The sequence below is a fragment of the Aspergillus flavus genome, chromosome 5, assembly GCF_009017415.1.
Source record: "Aspergillus flavus chromosome 5, complete sequence".
Lineage (NCBI taxonomy): Eukaryota > Fungi > Ascomycota > Eurotiomycetes > Eurotiales > Aspergillaceae > Aspergillus > Aspergillus flavus.
Window position 1 is genome coordinate 651577 of NC_092408.1, and position 23150 is coordinate 674726.

At 47.7% G+C, this 23150-nt stretch overlaps 9 protein-coding genes and 1 non-coding gene across 10 annotated transcripts; 4 read left to right on the forward strand and 6 right to left on the reverse strand.

Moving 5' to 3' along the window:
• Positions 1-4579: 4579 nt before the first annotated feature.
• Positions 4580-8236, reverse strand: F9C07_2107571 (carbamoyl-phosphate synthase L chain, ATP binding domain-containing protein; the record flags this gene model as incomplete). Its single annotated transcript, XM_041293559.2, has 3 exons — positions 4580-5919; positions 6293-8145; positions 8196-8236. 3 exons carry the CDS (start codon positions 8234-8236, stop codon positions 4580-4582), a joined length of 3234 nt encoding a protein of 1077 aa, XP_041147223.2.
• Positions 8237-8459: 223 nt separating this feature from the next.
• Positions 8460-10266, forward strand: F9C07_6740 (alpha subunit of putative methylmalonyl-CoA decarboxylase; the record flags this gene model as incomplete). Its single annotated transcript, XM_041293565.1, has 3 exons — positions 8460-9077; positions 9136-9718; positions 9788-10266. The coding sequence occupies 3 exons, from the start codon at positions 8460-8462 to the stop codon at positions 10264-10266; spliced, it is 1680 nt and encodes a 559-aa protein (XP_041147224.1).
• Positions 10267-10616: 350 nt separating this feature from the next.
• Positions 10617-11924, forward strand: F9C07_1626497 (uncharacterized protein). The gene is made up of 2 exons (XM_041293566.2): positions 10617-11114; positions 11175-11924. The coding sequence occupies exons 1-2, from the start codon at positions 10967-10969 to the stop codon at positions 11780-11782; spliced, it is 756 nt and encodes a 251-aa protein (XP_041147225.2). The 5' UTR covers positions 10617-10966; the 3' UTR covers positions 11783-11924.
• F9C07_t202 lies at positions 10901-10974 on the reverse strand. Its single transcript has one exon. It is a non-coding gene; the product is annotated as a tRNA-Ile (tRNA).
• F9C07_1626375 (flavonol reductase) lies at positions 11925-14093 on the reverse strand. Its single transcript, XM_041286690.2, has one exon. It carries the CDS (start codon positions 13119-13121, stop codon positions 12066-12068), a length of 1056 nt encoding a protein of 351 aa, XP_041147226.1. The 5' UTR covers positions 13122-14093; the 3' UTR covers positions 11925-12065.
• An 830-nt stretch (positions 14094-14923) lies between these two features.
• On the reverse strand, positions 14924-16303 carry F9C07_6737 (putative alcohol dehydrogenase; the record flags this gene model as incomplete). The annotated part of the gene is made up of 4 exons (XM_041293560.2): positions 14924-15552; positions 15611-15742; positions 15794-16080; positions 16128-16303. 4 exons carry the CDS (start codon positions 16301-16303, stop codon positions 15065-15067), a joined length of 1083 nt encoding a protein of 360 aa, XP_041147227.1. The 3' UTR covers positions 14924-15064.
• A 672-nt stretch (positions 16304-16975) lies between these two features.
• On the forward strand, positions 16976-18007 carry F9C07_6736 (putative oxidoreductase; the record flags this gene model as incomplete). Its single annotated transcript, XM_041286681.1, has 1 exon — positions 16976-18007. The coding sequence occupies one exon, from the start codon at positions 16976-16978 to the stop codon at positions 18005-18007; it is 1032 nt and encodes a 343-aa protein (XP_041147228.1).
• Positions 18008-18252: 245 nt separating this feature from the next.
• Positions 18253-18594, reverse strand: F9C07_6735 (uncharacterized protein; the record flags this gene model as incomplete). The annotated part of the gene is made up of 2 exons (XM_071511509.1): positions 18253-18434; positions 18495-18594. The coding sequence occupies 2 exons, from the start codon at positions 18592-18594 to the stop codon at positions 18253-18255; spliced, it is 282 nt and encodes a 93-aa protein (XP_071364248.1).
• A 582-nt stretch (positions 18595-19176) lies between these two features.
• F9C07_2072768 (uncharacterized protein) lies at positions 19177-21344 on the forward strand (the record flags this gene model as incomplete). The annotated part of the gene is made up of 7 exons (XM_071508781.1): positions 19177-19258; positions 19304-19358; positions 19408-19805; positions 19857-20443; positions 20496-20599; positions 20648-20943; positions 20998-21344. 7 exons carry the CDS (start codon positions 19177-19179, stop codon positions 21342-21344), a joined length of 1869 nt encoding a protein of 622 aa, XP_071364249.1.
• Positions 21345-21367: 23 nt separating this feature from the next.
• F9C07_2203652 (cytochrome P450) lies at positions 21368-23070 on the reverse strand (the record flags this gene model as incomplete). Its single annotated transcript, XM_071509565.1, has 5 exons — positions 21368-21565; positions 21615-21831; positions 21861-22365; positions 22421-22621; positions 22704-23070. The coding sequence occupies 5 exons, from the start codon at positions 23068-23070 to the stop codon at positions 21368-21370; spliced, it is 1488 nt and encodes a 495-aa protein (XP_071364250.1).
• Between the last annotated feature and the right edge of the window lie 80 nt (positions 23071-23150).

Consider the following 23150-nt stretch of genomic DNA (forward strand, 5'->3'; position numbering starts at 1 on the left):
TGAGACGGGCGTGAAAGGTCTCTGGGACTCAGTCCCAACCTGCAGGACCCTGGATATCCGGTCGAAGTCCTGGAGGTCTTTCGTGCCGTCTCGGTTTAGAAGCAGTATCGCAGGTTTACAGCAATTCCCGAGCGATCGCCCTGTAAGGGGAGTCATTCAAGATCTCCGAGGGCAACGCTCTCCGGTAATCTCGTGACTGGGCAAAGGGGGACGTAGATGATGGTCGACGGAGTTTCAGTTGCTAGATGAAGCCAGGAGTTAGCGTCATTTCGGAGGTTTGCATCGAATTAATCAATCTCAGATGCTGATCGGGGGATCTAAAATAGAAGATCTGGAAGCGAATGACATACCACACAATCGGCGCATTTTCCTCCTTGAATATTAACGCGGCCACGGCAACCGCGAGGATAATTGGCACAAGAATACATGATGATGTAGTTGGTTGTAGAGCGAGTTGGATCACCGAAAAGAAGAAAATTGCTGATAGCTGGCTGATAACCACAATTTAGGTCGTCGAAGAAGAATAAATCCCCTATCCCGTCAAGGGAAGTTTTCTAGGGCTGGTCGTCTCTTTTTTTTTTTTTCTTTTCTTTTCTTTTTCCCTTTTTTTTCTGGGGTTCACTCCCAAAAATGAAAAACGTCAAGGGAAAAAAAAATAAATAAAAATAAAATTTTTAGGCTGCAGCCAGCGCGATAAAAAAAGATAATAAAATCGAACTAGTCCGAAATCCAAAGCCACACGGCTATTACGTCAAGATCTTGAAACCGTTGTCTTGCAGCAAGACAAGCAGGGAAAAAGGATCGCGAGCTAAGGCACCGCTAGGGTCCGTTTGGGTGCTTTAGCGTTGAAAGTTGGGCTGCGCCACCAAAAGCCGTCGCAAAGAGGGCAATTCCGAGGAAAAGCAAAGATGGTCAAGCGAAGAAGTAAAATCCAATCAAGGAGTGGAGGACGAAGGAAGGAGGTTAGAATAGAATTCGGACGATCAACGGTCACGAAGAAGCAATGCAGTGAGTGACAAGGTCACCAAAGTAAATCAAATCAATACCAGGGGTAGGTAAAGATTCGAGAAGTCCCGCGGGATTTATAGGCGATGGAGATCCGAGCGAAATACCCTTGGGGTTGAAGATCAGGAGAAGAGGGCTGTACAATAAATAATAAAATAAATCAATCGGCCTATGAAAAATCACAACCTTCACAGGATAGCCTGAGATATTAATTTTTCTTTTTAATTTTTTTTTTTTTTCTCTTTTTCCTTCGGTGCCATCTAAGTAGATGGCGGGCGGGATTGGGGGACCAGATGGAGCCGTCGTATATTATTCTGATGCAGTCATCGAAGAATAATAATCATTTATTGCCGTATTTCCTAGTTGTGGGTTAATTAGCACGATTTATTATTATTTTTACTGATATTATTATCTTGCGTAATAAGAATTCGAACCAGTGAAAACCCACGGGGGGATTCTTATTGAATTGAAACCACAGGGCAGCCGATCAGGTCTGGATGGATCCTGGGCATCACCGACAGGAGCTGACTTCCTTGGCGGGTGAACTTATGTTTCCTGCGAAGGTCATTGGCTTTAAAATGGTTACTGGCGTTCCAACGGTGGGCTCCGCGTCTCCCGGCTGGCTGCTTCGAGGCTGAACCACGAAAGGAGAAAAAAAAAATAGTCTTCTCTCATTCGATCCACGAGCCGAGGGAGAAAAAAGAGTCCGCAAGTCTCCGGGTTTGTTTGACCATTAAGCAAGGGGACAAAGGAATAAAAAAAATAGTTAGTATCATTTCCCTTGTTGAGAGTCACTCAATTCCCGAACAATCTCCTCATGTAACATTCTGATCTCTCCAATGACTCGCATTGTTGACAAGCACGGGAAGAGAGATGACTTGATTGCAGGGGTTCGTGGGCCCGTGTCAGAGGAGATCATTTCAGTTTTCACCCTTTGCACAAAAAAGCCACGACAGTAAGAATACGAATCTTGTCGGATTATTGGGTACCAGCTGTGGGCATAAACAGCAAGTCGCTCGAAACGCAACCGATTGATCCACTGACGCCAGTAGCCGAAGTCGCGGAAGTTTCGCATTAATGGAGCAGTGCCATCAAAATCTGGATCTTGGGCCGAACCGTCGCACCAAGAAAGTTTCCACTCTTTCTGGAACGTCGACGGCGAAGCGCTAATTCATTTTTTTCGTCTTCTTTCTTTTTCTTTTTCATTTTTTTTTTTCTTCAACAGTTTCCTTGGCCCTGTCACCCTTTATCTTGCGTCTCTTAAACGGGCATCTCTTGGCGGAAATTGCGGGAATTGTGTATATCAGCCAATTGGAGATGGTAACAATTTAATGAAAATGAACGAGAGGAACCCTAGAGCCTGCTCTTTGTTCTGTCTCAACGACAGTGAATCAAAAGGTCCTGTGAGAGGTTAAGAAAAAAGAGAACGAGAAAGACAAAAAGAAAATCACACAATACTAGGGGGATCTGAATTGGCTCTTCTCTCCCCTGTGTAAGAACACCGCTGTAGATCATCTTGTTTGAATCAACTATTTGCCTTCGGTGCTTCCTCCTAAACGCAATTTATCAATAACAACCATAATGGACAACCGTGCTTACAATCTAGTAAGCTGTATGGTCCCGACACCCGTATCATTGGGTCCGCGAAGTGGAGAGTAACATGAGAAGCCATCATGATCCTTCTTTCCGTCCAGCCACCGACGACTTCGCCTTGTGAACAGCTAACATAGCCTTCTGCCTGGCTCGGAATCTAATTCTCAAACAAAGGTCAGGCTTCACGTCAGACGAGTGAGTGTTAAGTATCCCTCGGTTAGGACAAAAAGAAATCCCGAGGGGCTCGTAGACGAATGCATTGATTTGATTCCTCGCGGACAAAATCAAGTTTGTCTGTCGTCATCGTGCATTATTGTTCGAATTCCTTGCTGAAGCGGTGGCATTGAATGGATGAAAGAAGGGTGGTCATGGATGGTCACCCCTCTTACTATTTACTACTAGTGAGGGGCTTTGAAGGACGTTGAGGGGAACACAAACATTGTAGTCACTTGACATGATCATGTGCCACCTTGTCCCCTATACTAGTTGCGCTGCCAACCACAATATCAAATTGTGAATCTGCCGGTCTGCTGCTAAAGACCCAGACTAACATGATATTAACGCTGGGGATTCTAGACCGCTAGTCTATCTTACCATCTCAACGCACAACGGAAAAGAATTAAAATCGAATCAATTAAAATAAATCAGGGTCACCAGATTTGCCTCCCTATAATAGCGTTCGGTAACATCGGATAGATTCCCAATCAGAGTATACGGTGGGAAAAGGTCATGGATCAACTTGTCTGTAGTATAGTATTTGTAATTAACATCGCATGTTAAGACCCTTTGATGACCCTTCCCATGTGAACCTAAATGTGCACAAAACTCCAATATCCTTTCAAGGTCGTGGTAGTATCTACAGAAAAATATTCATCTCAATCTAGTTGAAGGGGTTTTACTAAGCGAAAAAAGCGGAGACCCTAGTGGGAGTGGAAAAGAGATTCTAGATGCAAAAAGAAGAGAAGAAAAAAAAAAAAAAAAAGAGCCGCAGAGAGAGGAGAAACAACCCCGAGGATGGGAGTGTTAACTAAGGGTCTTAAAGTTTTATATTTCAGAAAAAAAGAAATAAAAAGAAATGAAAAAGTAACTTTTTATTTATCTATTTAATTTTTTCCCTTCTTGTTTTACTGTTTCCCGTTTTTGGGTCAGCTACCTGCTATACTCCTCATGGCCTATGTTGGAAATAATCACACTGCTATTCTCCCCTACCGGAGGGTACAATACAAATAACAAGATAAACTAACCTAAGAAAATAATGCCCCTTTAGTCCCCACCACCATTATATAGATTACGAACAGGCCAACGCCCCGACAGATGTCAGAGAATCCGGTTCTGTAACAGCCCTGCCCGCTTGGTTCTTATTTTAGTGGGGGATCCATCGGGCTGGTTTGACAGTGCTCACGAGAGAAAAGGGAACTAGGATGTGGAATACAAAGCACCCGGCTAGTGGGCGTGGAACGGACCAACACTGCAAATCGATTCAAATGCAACTGCTTATATCTAAGTTCTGCTGAAACGGACCATATTTTGGCTGGCTTAGTGGAGATTCCTCCTTCGTGGTTGAGCCGCTTCATCTGGATCGACAACCTTCCTTCTAGTGACCTTGGGCATTGTTTCCAGACCGGTCTAGATCGGCTTTGGGCTGGTTAGACCCATCAAGCACTGACGCTTGATACAGAACGCTTGTCTTCATACCATGAAACAGATGATGCACCGCGGCTTTGACACAATGACAGTCTGTCACACTGCCGCTGTCCGCTAGGGCAAATACCAGGTGTCGTGCAGGCTGCAGAGCGCTGATTCAATCCCAGCAGGGCACGGCAGATAGCAGTTCCGGTGTTTGAGAGTGAAACGAGTTGCCCCATTTTTCATGGTTCATAGCTTTTCTTGGGCAAAAGATCAAGAATGATCGACATGGGGCAGAGTGTTTCGGGCCAAGATCTTAATGCAACTGTCAGTACGCTCCCAAGCAGCGTAAAGTTCAGGCATTAAACAGCGATCGAAGCACAAGCCATGCCCCTAATACTCCAATTACCGAGGCCACCAACAGACCATTTCCCTCCCAGGTCAAGCCCAAATATGCTAGGCAGCCTACTACGAGCTCTTTTCTCCGTGCGGCGTCTCGTTTACTCGCCCATTCCGGGTCAATCCGAAACGGAATTGCTGACTGCGTTGCATCCGCTGGAGGCCTTGACGACACAGGAACGGAAGCCGACAGCGCGACAGCGCGATGATCTGACGTCGGAAACAGCGGCAGAGAGTTATACTTTAAGGGCCTAACCCGCGCTTCCTCGCCCAAACCAGGCAAAGTTTCCAAATACAACACACGATCACACCAACTAGGCCAGCGTGTACTGGTCCACAGCCACTCCTCTGAGCCGGTGCCACGAGCTGCAGCCTGACGCGCAGCATTTGTGTATTTGTACGTCGGAGGAAAGGTTATCGGGGCTTCTGACAGGCCATGGAAGCTTCGAGACTGTCGCATCTCCCGGGTGAGCTGATCCTCTTTCAACAAGTGGGAGAAATGACGGGGATCGGCTGGATCCACCTCTGCTTGTGGAAACCGGGCACAATCCTCGCTTCGTGGCGATGCATCAGAAGTGCGATAATTGAGGTCGCCTGCCAAAAAAAGATAACTCGTAGGAATAAAGATACCCCGGTAATCATCGCCGGAACTCCGTGTGGAACTGTTTAGCAAGGCTGTACTCTCGGAGTCGTCCCCTGTTTCAGCATTCTCCCTGGCTCTCGGAGTCGCACGATCAAACACTAATCGCTCTACCATGCTACGCCAGTCCTCGTTCCTTTGCCGTACGGCATACTCCATGGGCGCGAGGTGGGCAGCAATGAAGGTCAGATCCACTGTGTCATCAAGGGTATTCTGCGTCGCGTACGCCAGTCGCGCCCCAACCGCGCCCTTATTACCCATTTGCTGGAATCCAAACCCGACTCGGGTAGTATCAATCGAAGATATACGTTCTGCCACATCGGATCGAGCATACACCATCAATCCCGTCATCCCACTATTGTCTGTGACCATATTGACGTAATGTGTCTCCCAGCGGTTAGACACAGCGCGCTCCACTACCTGACTCAGGGAAGCAAAATACGGTGCCAAAAAAGAGCCACCGAGAAATGCGTATGCAATAGGTGCGATTTCTTGAAGTGATAGGACGATGAGGTCCGGCGGCGTGGGAGCGCTTGAACTGTCGGTGAGGGGCAGAGCATCGAAGAAATGATGAGCGAAACGGTCGACGTCAACAGGATTACGGGCACAATTGAAGGTGAGCATATAGAGAGTAAGGCTCTCCATGATAGGCACAACTTCAGTCCGGTCAATTAAGTGAATAGTTTTATGTATATGGGGGGATCAGTAGTGGTAGAGAGATGAAAGCCTGGAGAGATTGGGGTTAACGGCGACCGGGACGGCTGTCAATTCCACCAGTTCCATGGATTGATGGTTTGGGACATCCATGTGACGATCAGTGGATCCTTATCGATAACGATCGGAGATTTTGTATGTTTTACACTTATCGGAAGAGCAAGTCTTGTTCAGCTTATATTATTCCAGCACAATAAGCCCAGTATTTGGAAGCAAGAAACTTGTGTCATTCGGATATATGTCTATGACTCATAATATTTTCCATTATCTACAACTTTCCCCGGACTTCTTCCTCAAGTTCCACCAACAACATACCCTCTGCCACGTCTTCTTCCTCTTCATCCATTTGATATACCCACCGAACTCGGCCCCCTCGTGGGCTTCGCACCTCAAGCTCCATCTTCATCTGCTTGACAAATGCCACTACTTGATTTTCTGACACCTGATCCCCAGTTGCCACCAAAACCTCAATCAGCTTCCCAGAGAGAGGAAGCACAATATGGCGGGGATTGTGCACATCCCCACGGCGATGGGAAGACGAGACTAGAGCAGATGCAGTTGTAGATGTGCTGTTTAGCTGCAGTCGATAAGCCATGGAAGAAGAGGGCGTGGTATATTTGATTTCTGCGGCCATAGAAGAAGGAAAATCATTTTGCAAAACTCGAGTGAGCTGGAGATGATGCTGCTGCACGGTCCCTAAGGGCTCTAGGGTGATTGACCATGCATCTCCAGGACGAAACAGAACATTGGTTGAGGAGATACTCGGCATCATTGTTGAATGAAACGACTGTGCAGATGCTTCATGGCGAACAGATTGAGCAATTGTCTCTCCTGATTGGATCACATGTCCAAGATGTCTTTCCAGCCACTGTGTATCGACCTGTCCTGTCAAAATGTCATCATGGGAAAGAACTCCTCGTAACAGGTTCAAATTGGTCTGCACCCCAGATATCTTGATATCGGTTAGCACTCGCCGAGCTTTCGAGACGGTGGCCTCCCAACTGGGCGCAGTGACGATGACCTTTGCCAACATGTTATCAAAATTCGCTCCAACCGTAACGGGGCTTGAACCCGACGTATCAACGTGGGTGTCAATGCGAACGCCGTGGCCACTTGGCACGATAAATTCAGTGATCTTGCCTATACTTAAGTGGAAATCCCTAGTTGGGTCTTCGGCGCACAATCGCAGTTGGATAGAGTGGCCCTGAGCCTGTACCGGGCGGTCTTTCAGCAACCCAACTTGAGCGAGCGACAATCCCATGGCAAGTTTGAGCTGTGTCTGCACCAAATCCACACTGGTAATGTTCTCAGTAATGGTATGCTCCACCTGCAGGCGAGGGTTGATCTCGAGGAAATAGAACTCTCTTCGGTGGTTGTGAACTAGGAATTCGACTGTTCCAAGAGATCGGTATCGAATTGCCTTTGCCATGCGAAGGGCGGCATTCAATACTTGCTCCACCACCTCCCGGTTTTGCATAAGCGACGGAGCGAATTCAACGACCTTCTGGAAACGACGCTGCAAGCTACAGTCACGCTCCCAGAGGTGACACACGTCAATACCGTCACCCACGACTTGGACCTCAACGTGGTGAAATCCATCCACAGCGGCCTTTTCCACAAAAACCGTCTGTGATGGTGACTCGTTAGTTGCTGCCCGCACGGCGTGCTCCAGCTCGCCTTCCTGCCGCACCAAGCGGATACCGCGGCCTCCTCCACCATCAACCGCCTTGATCATAATGGGGTACCCGACCTGCCGCGCAAACGTGCGTATCTCTTTCAAATCGGAGGTGGATCTTGGCATAGCCGGCAGAACGGGAACTTTACATTGCGTTGCCAGCTGTTTGGCTTTGAGTTTGTCTCCTGTGCAGGACAGTGTCTCGGGTCCAGGACCAATGACAGTAATTCCAGCATCATGCATACGACTGGCAAATTCTGCACTCTCGCTAAGGAAGCCATATCCGGGGTGCACAGAGTCAATGTTATGTTCGCGGCTCAGATTAACGAGCAACGGGATGTCCAAGTAGGCCGCAGCAGATGGTATTCGCACTGCATGGTGGGGACGTCCAATATCACAGTGAGAACGATCGTCATCTGTATAAAGAGCAAATGTCTCAATTGATGGCGAAAGTTCGCGTGCAGCTTGAAGAATACGGACAGCGATTTCGCCTCTGCTTTATTAGACAAATCCTCGCATACAGGTCGGGATCTTGGAAAATACCTGTTTGCGACCAGGAGCCGCTGAATAGACTGGGCACACATTTTTGCAATCGAGCTACATTTAACAAGAATGTATGTCTATCAACGACTAAGTACGGCGCTATTCACTGTTTCTATTGCGTCGAGAAGTTAGCCCTCGGACCTCGGAGCGAATGAGATCATTACCCCTCATAAGGGTTTAGGGTATAGTTTGGAAAGAAATACAAACAACAGATACTACCAATCACTATATGGCGATAATCAAAATAATTTGAAAGGAAGTACAATGCCAGAGGATAAGTCATCGGCAGCGACCAGAAGGCTAGACCAAGTCTCTGCGCATCTCTCGCCGCAAAGGCTCCCTCCCGACTATGCGGATGTGCGCTCCCAAATCAGTACACTCCGCAAAATTGCCGCTACGCCCGACATCAATCGACGTGGTTACATTCGACAGAAGCAGGCAGGAAAGCTCTGGGTGCGGGAACGTCTCGAAGAACTCCTCGATCGCGATAGTTTCCAAGAGATTGGCTCGTTATCCGGCACAGTAACATGGGAGAAGACCGGACCCATGCGGGAGAAGCCCGTTTCATTCGTGCCGAGTAATAATGTTCAGGGGATGGGAAAACTGCGCGGTCGCCGGGTACTACTCACCGCAGATGACTTCTCTCTTCGAAGTGGACACGCAGATGGCGCTACTGCAGGAAAGACAAACTATTTGGAGAAACTAGCTTTAGCACTCAAGTTGCCCGTCGTGAAGCTTGTTGATGGTAGTTCAGGCGGAGGCAGTGTCACAACCATCACCAAGGCAGGTTGGAGTTACCTGCCCTATGTGACAATGTACAAACATGTGGTGGATCAGCTGAATCAAGGCATTCCAAATCTAGGGGCAGTAGTTGGGCCAGCTGTATGTATTCCGGTCTATCCGTTCTTTTCCTAAGCTGAACGCAGCTCACCGAGAACAGATTGGCCTTGGAGCCGCTCGCGTCGTCTCCTGCCATTTTTCTGTCATGGCTGCAGATATAGGCTCGCTTTTTAACGCAGGCCCAGAAGTAGTCAAAGGGGCAACCTTTGAAGAGGGGCTGGACTTCCAGTCATTGGGCGGGCCCCTGATACACTGCACCAATGGGACAATAGATAATCTCGCTGCCAATGAAGCTGAATGCTACGAGCAGATCCGTACTGTCCTAGGATTTCTGCCTAACTGTGGTCGAGAGACGCCACCTGTCATCGCCAGCAATGACCCCGAAGACCGTGAGGATGAGGCGCTACGTCGGATTATTCCTCGCCGGCAGACAAGAATGTATAACCCACGAACCATCATCACTAGCGTGGTTGACCACGACTCGTGGTTCGAGATTGGCGCACTCTGGGGTCGTACTGCTATCGGGGGTCTAGCAAGACTAGGCGGGCGGCCTATTGGAGTGATCTCCTTGAATTGCGAAGTAAACAGCGGAGCACTAGACGCAGCTGGAAGCCAGAAATTGACGAGGTTGTTGAAGCTTTGTGATGTGATGAACCTACCTGTGTTGCAGTTCATTGACGTTCGTAAGTCTCCTCGTCTATTATCTCTTCTACGGCATTTACTTTGTGACATGCTCGCTAACATTATCGTAGCCGGCTACGCCATCGGTACCGTTGCCGAGCGCACTGCGACAATGCGCTGGGGTGTTGAGCTAGCTAAGGCCTACTACTCAACTACAATGCCAATATTCAATGTGATCACTCGACGAGCGTACGGTGTGGCTGGTGGCATCATGTTAGGCGCCCGTGACCCAGTTATGCAAGTAGCCTGGCCATCGGGGCAGTGGGGATCTCTGCCACTCGAAGGGGGCATCGAAGTTGCCCATCGCCATGAGCTGCGCGAAGCTGAAAAAGAGGGCCGGAAAGCTGAGCTGTATCAGGAACTAGAGGAAGAATACCGGCGATTAATGAATCCGGTGCGCACAGCGAATGCGTTCGGAGTAGAGGAGATCATTGATCCTAAAGACACGAGAAAGGTGTGCTGTGCATGGGCACGGCATGTGTATAAGGCTTTGATACCGGAGCGATTGGCAGATCGGGCTGCTGGGAGAATTCAGCCGGTGTTCTCTTAACCCTGGGCCATGGTTTAGTCGCATAATCTAACTGCGCTGTAGAAGTCAACTCGAACTTCAAACCATCAGTAATATGATACAATTAAGTGTGACACGTTAACAAGTCCCTTCTATCGTGGGCTATCAACTTCAGGTGATACTGATACTAAAAGGTGGTGGCACTCATCCAACAGAGAATCCGAATATATATACATATCAGTGATGGACAGGATTTTAACCCTATTGCGCTGAGCATCTAAGACTCATCGACACCTATCAATCCCTTGGATCAATATATAAGTAACCGGCTAACTTATTCTGGTAAATGCCGGTTATTATAGTTAACGTTTTCAGAATATCATTTAACTAGTTCATATAATTTCGAGGGGTGGAGAAATTAGGGACCGGATATTCGGAAATTACAACTTGGCAGCCCTCCAGGCGTTGATATAAAGACTCGGACTACCGCTGTCTGGAGGTAGGTGCCTTACAGCAGTTTTCTTTTCAGTCCCAAGCGCTTAACCGAGAGAAACCAACATAAGAATTCCAAATAGGACGGAGAGCAAAAAGGAGCTAGCGAAGTATCAAAGCAAGGGGTGAGGATAAGAAAGTTCCAGGTGAGATATCCGAAGAAAAATCCAAAAAAGGAAATAGCTGGTCCCAGGGAGGCTCGAACTCTCGACTTCTGAGTTATTAGCTCAGCACTCTAACCAACTGAGTTATGGGACCGCTTGTTGAAAGTGCTTCGGCTAAAAAACATTATCAAAGGAAATTAAAAAATACAATGGCCACCATCATCAACGGGCAGGTGTTTACCCCCGGGCTTGCGATTATCGACTCCCCTCAGCCCTATACTCCACTCGGAGGGGGTAAGTATACATGCCCCCCCGCCCTCTTCCGTCGCACTTACTGATATGAATCGGTGATAGACAGCCTCCAAGTAGCCATTGACGTCTCTGGAAACGGACAGCTGACCTCCAGCCCATCCGATGCCACTAAATTCAAGGACATTACTCTCTTCCTTACCTCGAATGAGCTTTCGAAGAACTTCACCATCTCTAATGGCACAGAGCCCAAGGGCAATGCCTATGTCGGTCCTGTCCTGGAGATCAACCCGTCTACTAACGTCCAACAAGTCAACTGGAACTGGCCTGAGTGCTTAGTGGGTGACGAGCATAGTGGTTCCGGCTCCGCGCGGGGATCGTACAATATCTCGATCCATCAGTCTTTCAAGTGGGATGGAAAGGACTACTATACGATTTTCGACTTGCCTGTCAACATCACCAATGCGATTAGCAAGTCGGACGATAGGGTCGATTGTAAATTGTTGGAGAACGACTTGCTCAAGCCCGATGAAATTGCCGCCAGCAATGATACTCTGCCCGGGCAGCCTTGGGTGGATGCAGATGCTAGTGATGGTGGTAATAGTAGTAGCAGCAGTGGTGGTGGGGAGACTAACAGTGGTGGCCGTGTTAGAGGTACTATGAAGCAATGGGGTCTGTTTGCCATGGTGGTTGGGGGTCTGTTGCTGGTTTGAGGGGCTGGACATGAGCACCTGGCGGATTGGATCTTCTGGATTTTGACATATATATATCTTGTAATTATATCTATATACAATTCTCTCACACGTCCTTAGGCGATTACCTATTATCGTTTGAATTAGTTCCTGGAGGTAGCCTCAGGCATGAACAGTTAATGACCGTTGCAGGTGACAGTGGCAGAACTCATAGTTTCCATGCCTACTCCCATATCGACAGGCAAAAGCAAAAGGTATTAGGATAAACAACTCCCAACATGACATCGTTACTGACTCAACAGTCCTAATGCGACTTCCTCTGCGCGCTCCAGGAGCGGAAATGGTCTGCCAGTGTCTCCTCCAAAGGTCGGTAAACGATCTTTAACTCCTCCACACTGGCATGATTGTTGATATTGAATCCGATACCCAAATTCAATTTAAGCCATTTCTGGCTTAAGCCGAGTAACGGTCCACACAAACGCACCAGCGAATTTGGAAGCTTATGTTCCGGAATCCGGCTGGAGTGAGCAAGTGAGCGTAGGATGCGAGCAAACTCCACAAAACTATGCGTCTCTTTGTCGGCTAGGATATAGCGACCATGCGAATCCGGGTTTTGGGCTACTCGAAGGTGAGCCGTGGCAACCTCTCGGACGTCGACAGTGGCAAACCACAGGTCTGGAACTCCCAAGAACAGTTCGCCGCGGAGCAGCTGGTCAAGTAGAGACAGGCTGCCAGATTCTGATGTGGGAGAGAGCGACGGGCCCAAAACCAGCCCGGGGTTGATTGTCACTAATCTCCAGCGCTGTGGGCTCGGTTGGGCCTCGTAGTATTTCCACGCCTCCTTTTCGGCAATCACCTTAGAATAAGAATAGGAATTGTGGGTGACGGTGCTGGTGGTGTTGAAATACTCGCTGGAGAGTGTATTATCCTTCATACTCTGCACATCTGCGTTGTCCCCAAAGATGGCCGCTACCGATGATGTGACGACGACTAGTTTGATCGTTTCGCATTTCTGGACCGCATCGAGAACATGTTGTGTTCCTTTGAGAGCTGGCTCGACTACCTCTTTCTGGCCGTCACGGATCCGACTCTCGATAAAAAAGGGTGAGGCAATGTGGTATACCACCGAACAGCCCTTGGCTGGCTCGTCGAATGACCCTGGTTTCAGGAGATCCGCCTCAAATAAAGTCAATTTCCCGGGCCATTTGGCCTGCATATCGAGTAGGTGTTTGATCTTTTTCTCGTTCTTTATGCTGCGAACCGTCGCGCGGACCTGATGACCGCTCTCGAGTAGTTGTTGGACGACATGACTGGCTATGAAACCACTTGCGCCTGTCACGAGGCATATATTTTCTGTCATTTTCAGGTATCACTCGTGTCGGATCACAGTGTAAATGGCAGTCCCTGTTCTACCGAATTGTGTGTGATGCCTTTTACTTTCTCGATTTCGCTTGAATCTCCTGTTTCGTGACTACATGGGCAGCCCCGGAATTTATATCCGAGTGCTAAGTAAACCAGTTCAGAAAGCTTGTTCGATCATAATAATTTTCTACATCATGCGATCCAATTCTGTGCATATCTTTATTTGCCTCCCACCGCGATAAATGGGATAGAACCATGTAAGAAAATCTCTTAAAACCATACGCACGGGTGTTTACATCAAATACTAGTATCTACCCCAAGGCAATAGTGTTCGGGATCGGGCTGTTAGTTCCCCCGATCTGCTTGAGGCATACGTCATGAAGAATCCAGCAAAACACGGTTCAAGTAAAGTTTCAATTATGGAGCCAGAGTAAAGTTAGCGTATGTCGCAGACCCTGTAAAGTGGAAGTGGCAATAATAATAATGATTGAACGAGCCCCTGGACACATGGATTGTCGCCTAACTTGATAAGCCAGAGCTCTATGGCGGTATCTAGGGGCGCTTATCCCGGCGTGGCCTTCACCAAGGGCCCACATAGCCCTAATTGTATATTCAGCAATTTAATTGCCCCTTAGAGATTCTGCTAGCAGAAAATTAAAATTACTATATTGCAATGTGAATTTAATAACTTGCAATCAAACCAGTAATACAGCACATGAGCCAGCATTAAACGTGTCTCAATACTCTATCCCCGGAAAGCCGCCCAAGCCTGAAACGCCCCTGCAGCCGCCGTAATAAGACCACTAGATATCACCCCTCCCCTAAGATACGATACCGAACTACCCCAAGCAATCAAAGTAAGTAAACCAGCGATAGCCCGGTTCAGCGGTTCATCCAGTGCCTGCGGATTCAATGACCATTGGAGATTCAGCAAGGCTAGAAAAGGTAAGTCAGTTAGAGCACAGGACAATCCATGGGATTGTAAGTATAAGAGCGAAGAAATATACCAGTTAACACTAGATAACCACTCCCTTGAAACCATCCCACAGTACTGCAAACATATGCTATACTGGGTAGTTCTTGGAACCGGCGCAATCGCATGAATTTACGGCTGGAGAGCTGCTTCTTTGTCAGGTTTTATCTGTAGTGGATTGGGATTGCTAGTAACTAACTGCATGTCCAAAGGCGAGGACTAGAGAGCCGTATGCTGCAGCTTTTAGGTGACCTGGGTTTGCCATGGTGTGGATATGTCGGGTATGGAACGAGGTAAGTAGTATGGAGTGGTCTGGAAATAGGTCAGGGAGTTGGATGTTATAAACGTTCTATGTCCCTGATGTAGACTCGGATGAACGTGTTTATGTCTTCCGATAACCTAGGTTGAATTGGCAGAGTTGGAGTAAGTACTAAAGGCGGAACTCCGGTCTTGAGCTTCCCAGGCTTGGGTCTTCGCCTAGCCAAATTTGGGGTGGCTTGCGAGGTCCCCTGGCCTGGACCCTTACACTTCCTTGTGGGATACTTGCTATTATCTTATATCTAGCTGAATCTCTAATGATTTAAGATTTTTCCATCTCCGGATGATGTCTATAGCTTAATTGCCACCTTATGATGGGTGACATACGAGTAACGTAGCATACGATTGCAGTATTCATCTGTGCGAACTGATAATGGGGATTTGACCCAGGATTTTGTGCAGTGGGCATATGTTTTCGGAAGCTCGGGATTTTATTGCTAAGTCGCAAAAAGAGGATGAAACCTGCTTTTCCAAGGGCTTCTCTACCAATTGTGAGGAGAATGAGAACAGAAGCGAAAACATGTATATTAAGTGGTACGTTCTTAGACGTATGAAAATAGTACATAATGAACATAAACAACCCCAAACGACAGACAGGAAAAAGAATGGAAAAGGAATGCCTGGACATGACCACTATCGGCCAGATCAGGCTATTGCGCATTCTCGGGCTTGACAACCTGGATAACCACCTTCCCCAGACCACCGCGATTGCTGTACACAACCTGACAAGCTTTTCGCACGTCTTCGATATCCCACATATTAGCCGTGGTTCCAACCACAGGTTTCAACTTGCCCTTTTCGACATATTCGCGTAAGAGATCCAGGTCTTTCCCACTGGGCTCCAGGAACATATATGAGTACTCCACGCCGTATCGTCGTGCACGCAGCTTACGGACGCCATCAAGCAGATTCAAAGCTTGTTTGTAGACGAAGGGTAGAGTCGGGCGATGGGGAAGTCTCATGACTGACGAATCCTGTAGCAAATTTCCCGACGGCAAGGTTGAGATCGAGATAATCCGACTGGTCTTCGGCCGCATCAGGCATAGATATTCCATGGCAAGGCCAACGGTATCGAACAGGAAATCAACTGAGCCGTGTGGGATGGCATCCTTTGGTTCGGACTTCGTATAATCGATGACTTCAGTAGCGTCAGCAGTTGATTTTATGACAGGGAGGCTGACTGAATGGAGACTTACTCTGATCAACAGTTCCCTTTCCTAATAGTTCGTCCACTTTAGGGATTTTAGACGTCGACACTGTCGTGATCACCTTGCCGGCATGGAAAACATGCTTTGCTAGTTGACATGCATATAAACCCGTTCCACCCACTGCAACGTTGTCAGTATTTGCATCCACTAGAGGCAAAGAAGGGATCATACATCCTGCAGGCACAAATACAGTCTTCCCCGCGAGGTCACCATTATACTTCTGTAGTGCCTGAAATGCCGTTGTTGCGGCCAGTGGAATGGCGGCTGCGCTCTCGAAAGACAGCGATGGTGGTTTGAGAGCAATGAATTCTTCCGGGCATTTAGCATATTCACTCCATGCTCCCCGGTGTGACTCTGGTAAGCGAACGTAGACTTCATCACCGGGTTTAACCCGGGTTACACTTTGCCCAGTTTTGGTCACTATACCAGCACAGTCGTATCCGATCTTGTAGGGGAACCTGGTCTATGTTAGGTACGGGCACTTTCCTTGGGAGGGTGTGCATACGTGTCTTTGAGTGCTGCTTTTAAAACACCTTCTGCCTTTTTCAAATCAACCGGATTCACACTGGCAGCATAGACTTTAATGATGACATCTTTTGAGTCTGTGATTTCCGGCTCTGGTAGCTCGGAAAGTATGTACCCAGACGGGTCGGAGTAGGAAGGGATGTTGATCGAATGCATTCTTGAGTATAGATTCAATGAAGCCACTTGAAGAAAGAGAAGATGAACTGCTGTTGAGATGCAGGCACAGTGACGTTTTTCAAAGAAAAAGCAAATTGACGACAGAGCTCGGAGCTGGGTTACATTTCTTATTCCTTGGCACTGGAAGGCTTCGAGTAAATAAACTTTTGAACGCCACCCACGTTCTCGGTTCTGTTGAATTAGTCAACGAACCAGGTGATGAATAAACGGAGAAATCTATTAAGCTCTTGATAGTCTATTCATGCGCAGAATATCGCCCCGACTCCGCCTTAAAAATGAAATGGTGGAGCTATGAAACGGTTCCTGCCGTCGGGAACGGTCAGATCAAATCCTCCGCCAGGACCACCACGACCACGCTCTCGTTTACTCATCCTGATCAACAGGGTCCATGTTACTGTATTAGAATATTAGTGAACATCTTGGGGCTCTGACTAATGTTTGCCTCTCCTATTCACTGAATTCGAAGATACTCTCGATGAGTGGGCTTGAAATGTCTACGGCAGTCACAGCAGCCCAGGGCTGACCGTTACCCTATCGTTATTTTATATAAAGACAGAGAATCCCAGGACTTGATTCCTTTCACTCATCACCTTTCTCAATCAACTTCAGTTTAATTAATATATCCTCCCGTTTTTCGAATATCACAACATCATGAGCTCCAACAAGGCCTTGATCTTCAAGCAGGTCCCAACAGGATACCCTGTACCTGGGAAAGATCTGACCATCCAACCAGCTTTATACGATAAGGATATAGCTCCCGCTGAGAACGGTATCGTTGTGCAATCCCTATATGCTAGTTTCGATCCTTACATGCGGGGTCGCATGAGATCCGCCGACACGAAATCGTATATTCCGGGATTTGAGTTGGATAAGCCGATTGACAGCCTCGGTATCGCCAAGGTAATCCGCTCCAATAACGCTGCCTACAAAGAGGGAGACATAGTCATCGGCCAGATCCCAATCCAAGAGGTTGTTTCGCTGGATGAGGGCTCAATTGCCAAAGTCCGCCTCCTCCAAAATCCCCTGGGGATTGATTTAAGTGTTTTCCTGGGCGCCCTTGGTATGCCTGGTCTCACGGCATTTTCGTCCTTTTACAAGATCGGTAAACCCAAACAGGGTGAAACGATCTTTGTCTCCGCTGCCAGTGGCGCTGTTGGTCAGGTTGTCGGCCAGCTCGCGAAGCACGAGGGTTTGAAAGTCATCGGTAGTGTGGGCTCGGATGAAAAACTGGATTTTATTTTGAATGAACTTGGATTCGATGGTGGCTTCAACTACAAGAAAGAGAAGCCTGCAGATGCCCTGGCTCGACTTGCTCCTCAGGGATTGGATATTTACTATGAGAATGTTGGAGGTGAACATCTCGAGGCTGCCATTGACGCATTGAATCAATTCGGCCGCATTGTCGCCTGTGGAATGATTTCCGAGTACAATAGTGCTCCATACCCGATTACGAACCTGCACAAGGTTGTTGGCAAGAGTCTTGAGATGCGCGGATTTATTGTCATGAACCCAGGATTTGCTGATGCCTACATGGAAGAGCACCAGATGAAGGTCCAGAAGTGGATTAGCGAAGGGACTTTCAAGGCTCTGACCCATGAGACTGTTGGTATCGAGAACGCAGCCGAGGGCTTGGTGGGCATTTTCTATGGCAGGAACAAAGGTAAAGCTGTTCTGAAGTTCTAAATCTGTACATAATCATGGCCTGAGCACAACAAACATGGTCTGTTTTGAGCAATTTCATGGATGCAATTACAGATGCCATTGAGCAGACTTCGCATATCTAGCGAGAGTACCTAGTCAACTGATAACCGAATTTGGTTGTACCTTTTATATTCTATAGAGATAACCACCTAGAATGAGATGTATGAATCTATGAACAGCCCGTCTCGCAAGCTGACCCGCATCTGGTTAGTCTGACCCACATTTCCTTAATGCCCGTCCCACAATTTAAGCCAATTGTCGGGAAGCAATGCATTTGCTTTAGAGTAAGTGGAGAGATTGCTCTTGTTCCAGCCCGGGAACAAGAGACCAAGACCCTTCAATCTCTGGGCCTTATTTAGACTCGGTCGAATATTCCATCCGTCACCAGCTGCCTCAGGAAATCTGGCACCTTTACGCGTTAAGTAATGAGAAAAGCCCCCAAGACGGCAAGAAGGCAGAAGAAACACACTCGCCGACATGAAAATACCACACAAAACCCATTGCAGTGCGGACAGAGACACCAATGAACATGGACGGATTGTCAGGAAGCACGTGTGTTGGTCATACATGTGTCGTCGTTCCACCGACTCAGACTATAGTGTATGTTAGCTTGGACATAGGCAGAGAAGAAGGAAAGATTGAAACCTACCTACCTACCAAACGGCATCAGGGTACGAACGACTTCAAGACCATACATGCGGATGTCTACTACACCCTGTTCATTCTGCCACCGCCTTCGAAGCAAGTCTACTGAACCATGGGCTTTTCTTCTGATATATACTCCGTACCACACAGTGTCATCAGACTTCGAACGGCCATTATACTACAATATGTTTATCCGAGCGCCACGGCACTTCTCAGATATTGCTCGCTATGCACAACAACAAGCTCATGGGTTACTTGAAAAATAGGGCGTTAGGATATTATCATACAAGAGGTTTGCCGATGCGACCAGCCACTCGGCTCCACATCGGTAGTGATTAACCGACTGCTGTGCTGTTTCCCCGCATCTTACGACGACTTCGGTCGATCTCCCGCATCGTTGCCAAGCGCTCTGATTCAGACCCGTCGTACTCCAATTCAACTCTATCGTCTTAGGGTAATATACCCTTTGGAAAAGCAACTTACTTGATAAGCTGCTCGTATGCACAATGGCCCACCGTCAATGGCTGTGCAGCGTCTGTTCCACTCACTTTACTCGGATGGAGCATCTCAGACGGCACCTCAGATCACGTATGCAGACCACCGTAGCCACATGAAGTTGGCTAACAACTGCAGATGACAATGAGCGGCCATACGCATGCGCATTATGTCAGAGAACCTTTACACGAAAGTACGTTTGATGGTAGCCGTTTTCTGATCGCGTGACTCTAATGTCGCAGAGATGCAATGAAACGTCATGAGAAAACATGCAAAGTACAGACCACGGCAATCAATGCTCTTGACACGTTGCCCCGTATGTATGATAAGGGAAATAATCACAGTGTCAACGAAGCTCTTTTCCAAAACACAGACTCAGCCATAGCCAATGAGGTCGCTTGTCTACCCAATATCCCTGCTTCATCTGATTTCGAAGCCCTCGACTTTTTGTACTCCCAAGATCTAACACCAGATAGCACGGCCCTGGCGGAGAGACTAGAATTTCTAGCTTATTTTACAAGCGCTAAGGGAATGGCAACTTTCTTGGACCAGGACACGCTTAATCAATGGCAGAAGATGTTACTAGAGTATGAACGACATATTAAAGTGTATGGACACGACCGTGATGCGACGGTTCCGGGTGAGGTTTGTCACATAGCTGGGATACAGGTCTTTCCAAATTCATGGGAAGAGGCCTCTGAAACTACTATCGACCCGTCTGTGGTACATATGACTTCTGACGATTCAGATCTGCTTTTCCTTCAAACCCAAGAGATCATTCATGATATCCAAGCCATCATTGCTCAGAAAGCGGACAAAAGTATTATAAAGTTGGACTGGAGCCCCTCGGTGCAGGAATCATGCAGCATCTTGTTTGCACCCAACAACATACGCCGTTTCTTGGGATATTTCTGGTCCCTCTGGTACCCAAACTGCCCAATTGTACACCGACCATCGTTTGATCCACAGACAGCACCACCGACTCTATTATGTGTTATGGTAATTATCGGGGCTTGTCTTTCGCCTCATGATGGAGATGGGTCGCTTGCAAGGATGTGGCTCGACACTGTGGAAGAGTTGGTATTTAGCAACGAGATATTCCAGGAAAGGTCTGCCATGGCAACTACACCGCCTGTGCTTGAAGGACAAACAGAATGGAAGAAAAGGCGTGTAGAGTGTCTGCAGATGACGTACTTAGTATGTTCATTACAAAAAAGAGAGGGCTCCATCGAGGCACAGACGAGAAGTCGCAGATACCGTCATGCAATGATGGTCACGGTAAGCCTTTTTATGTCCCCGATCATAGCTTTCATGCTCACATTAGAACAAGCTAGTGAGAGAGCTTGGTCTTTCTGCATCGCACCGAGATCTCGAGCTGAAGGCCCCTTCAGAATCTTGGTGGCGGAAATTTATTGTCGAGGAAGAGCGAATACGGTGAGATCAATAGGCAATTCGCATAAACTATTAGTTAACATTGTATAGAACCCTCCTATACGTTTTCTGCATTGACTCGGCAATCACAATGTTGCATAACTCGCCCCCACGGATGGTGGTGTCCGAGTTGAAAATGGATGTGGCCTGCCCCGAAGAATGCTTTCAAGCGGGATCAGCCACGGAATGCTTTACAGCTTTGAGTGCATGGAAGGATAGCGTATTTTGGCGCGAAAGATTGTCAATGTCGGCCGTGGTAAAGAGAATCTGCCAGAGAAGCTTAGAAGATCATCTTCTGCATGAATTCTCTCGAATGGGAACTCTGAATATGTGTACACTTGTACTATGTAAGTGCCAGCATATACACCTTCGACCCGCTACTGATAGATTCTTTGGTATAGCACTCCACTCGCTTATATTTAGTCTTCAGAACTCACTTATCTTCGAGTATACATTTACGCCCGTCCAGACTGGCTTGGAAAACTGGGGACGTATCTGGAACAAGAGAATTCCTGAAGACAGATACACACCGGATAATCCGCACACTATCTGGAAGAAAATAGGCTTTGTACGGTATGCCGCCGAATTCTGGCATTTGGCACGAATAATCGTGGCTCGAGTACAATCGGGAAGTCTTGCTAGAAGCCAAAAGGAATCATCTCGATACGACCATACAGATATGGTGGATGTCAATGGATTAATCATGGAATATCGACGAATGAGTCTAAATGCCCCTTCACCTATATAATATCCGTGAAGTAAGAATACCAGCTACGCTTGTTTGGCGCTGGATGTCCGCCTGCGGACCTTCACAACGAAATCAGTTGGCTTGACAAACCAATAGTTCTCAGTGGACCATTTTTGGCTCGTGGTAGTAAAGTCGAAGTCCCGAATTAGACGGGGTATCATTTTCGACATTTCGAGAATGGAGATGTGTTTTCCAAGACACGTTCTCGATCCAAGACCAAACTATCCGAAGTTAGTGCTATTCTTGAGGACGACGAAACAAAGATCTCACCGGCATGTACATCTCATTCATAATTTTCAGTCTTTCCGGATCAGCCTCCGCCTCTATCCAGCGCTCGGGGCGAAATTTCTTTGCGTCGGGGTATATTTCTTCGTCATAATGGGCCACCCACGTGTTTATTCCTACTGTAGTGCCCTCCGGGAAGTAATATCCACTGATCTCGGCACCACCAGCGGGAACGACCCTCCACAGCGGGAGACCAGTGGCACTGTGCATACGGAGAGCCTCCTTCATCACGCTTGGAAATAAGGCATTTCCTGACTTTCTTTGAACGTCACACGAGCACTGCAGCGGCCCTGCGCGGTAAAGTCATCCACTTCGCGACGAAGTTTCTCCAAAACCGCAGGATAGTGCAGCAGGTGGTACATTATTGAGGAAAGACTGATTGCAGTAGTATCTGATCCGGCAATCACGTTCGACAAGCCCATCATGAATAAGTGATAATCAGTGACCTTCTCTGGATCCTTGTCTCGAGCGAGGATCATCTTCTCGAGGAAGTCCTGTGTCTGCAGCGTCCCTTGCTCCGGATCACGCTTGGCAGGCTCACTGTGTCGGCGAATTTTCTCCTGCACGTACCGCATGATGTACGTTCTTCCGCCCGCGCCAGACCAGCTGAAATGGCTCAGAAGCTCGAATAGCCGCGGATGCCATTCCGGGTAGATACCGATCAGAGTACTGTACACCATGGTCTTCTGCAGTGCAGCGATGGTCCCTTCGATGTCATCACCCTGGTCCAAAAACCCTAATGTCATCAATACATAGTCATCACAGACCCGAAGATACATATATGTACTCACCGAACCGCTTTCCGAATGTAATCTCCCCAATCACGTCAAAAGCATAACACTGGAACCAGTGCCCAAGATTGAGACTTCCTTCCCGCTGGGCGTACTCCGTCAACCTCTGAGAAAAGATATCGGCGCAGTGGTCCACAAATTCCTCATAGTGCACCAACGAACTCATCGAATACAATCCCGAAAATCTCTTCCTTGTTTCAGCTACATCTACCCTTAGCTCTATACTCTCGTACAAACCACAAAGCAAAAACGAAATTAAATGAAATAGAAAAAGAAAACATACCATGCCTCCGAACATCCCGATCGGGAAATAACGTCCACCGCTCGGGACTCGGATGCTTCCACCCCTCATACCATGCCGACTTGGTAAACTTCGTCCCCGTCCCGTAAACCAGCTTCACGGCGGCCCGGTCACTGATACTGTAATGGTCCGGGGCGATACGCACAACCGGACCATACCGCTCATGAAGACGGACATTATCCTCTTCAAAGTGGCCCCGTCGCACACGATCAAAGTACCATAATTTCGTGAGACGAGCGATGAACGGCCCAGGAACAGATAGGAGGGATTTAGTTGTCAAGGTAATGTAGATGAGATGAAGAACGTGGTAGGATACGATGAGAACTGGGAGAAGGAGTAGGATATACATCTTGAATTATAAATTCTCCTGCTCTCTCGAGGGAGTTTCTGTGCTGATGATACTGCAGAAAGAGAAGCAAGATGGGCTTA

Coding starts and splice junctions, on each gene's coding strand:
- F9C07_1626497 (XM_041293566.2), top strand. CDS start 10,967: ATGGGACCGCTTGTTGAAAGTGCTTCGGCTAAAAAACATTATCAAAGG. Junction 11,115..11,174: donor CTATACTCCACTCGGAGGGG/GTAAGTATACAT, acceptor AATCGGTGATAG/ACAGCCTCCAAGTAGCCATT.
- F9C07_1626375 (XM_041286690.2), bottom strand. CDS start 13,121: ATGACAGAAAATATATGCCTCGTGACAGGCGCAAGTGGTTTCATAGCC.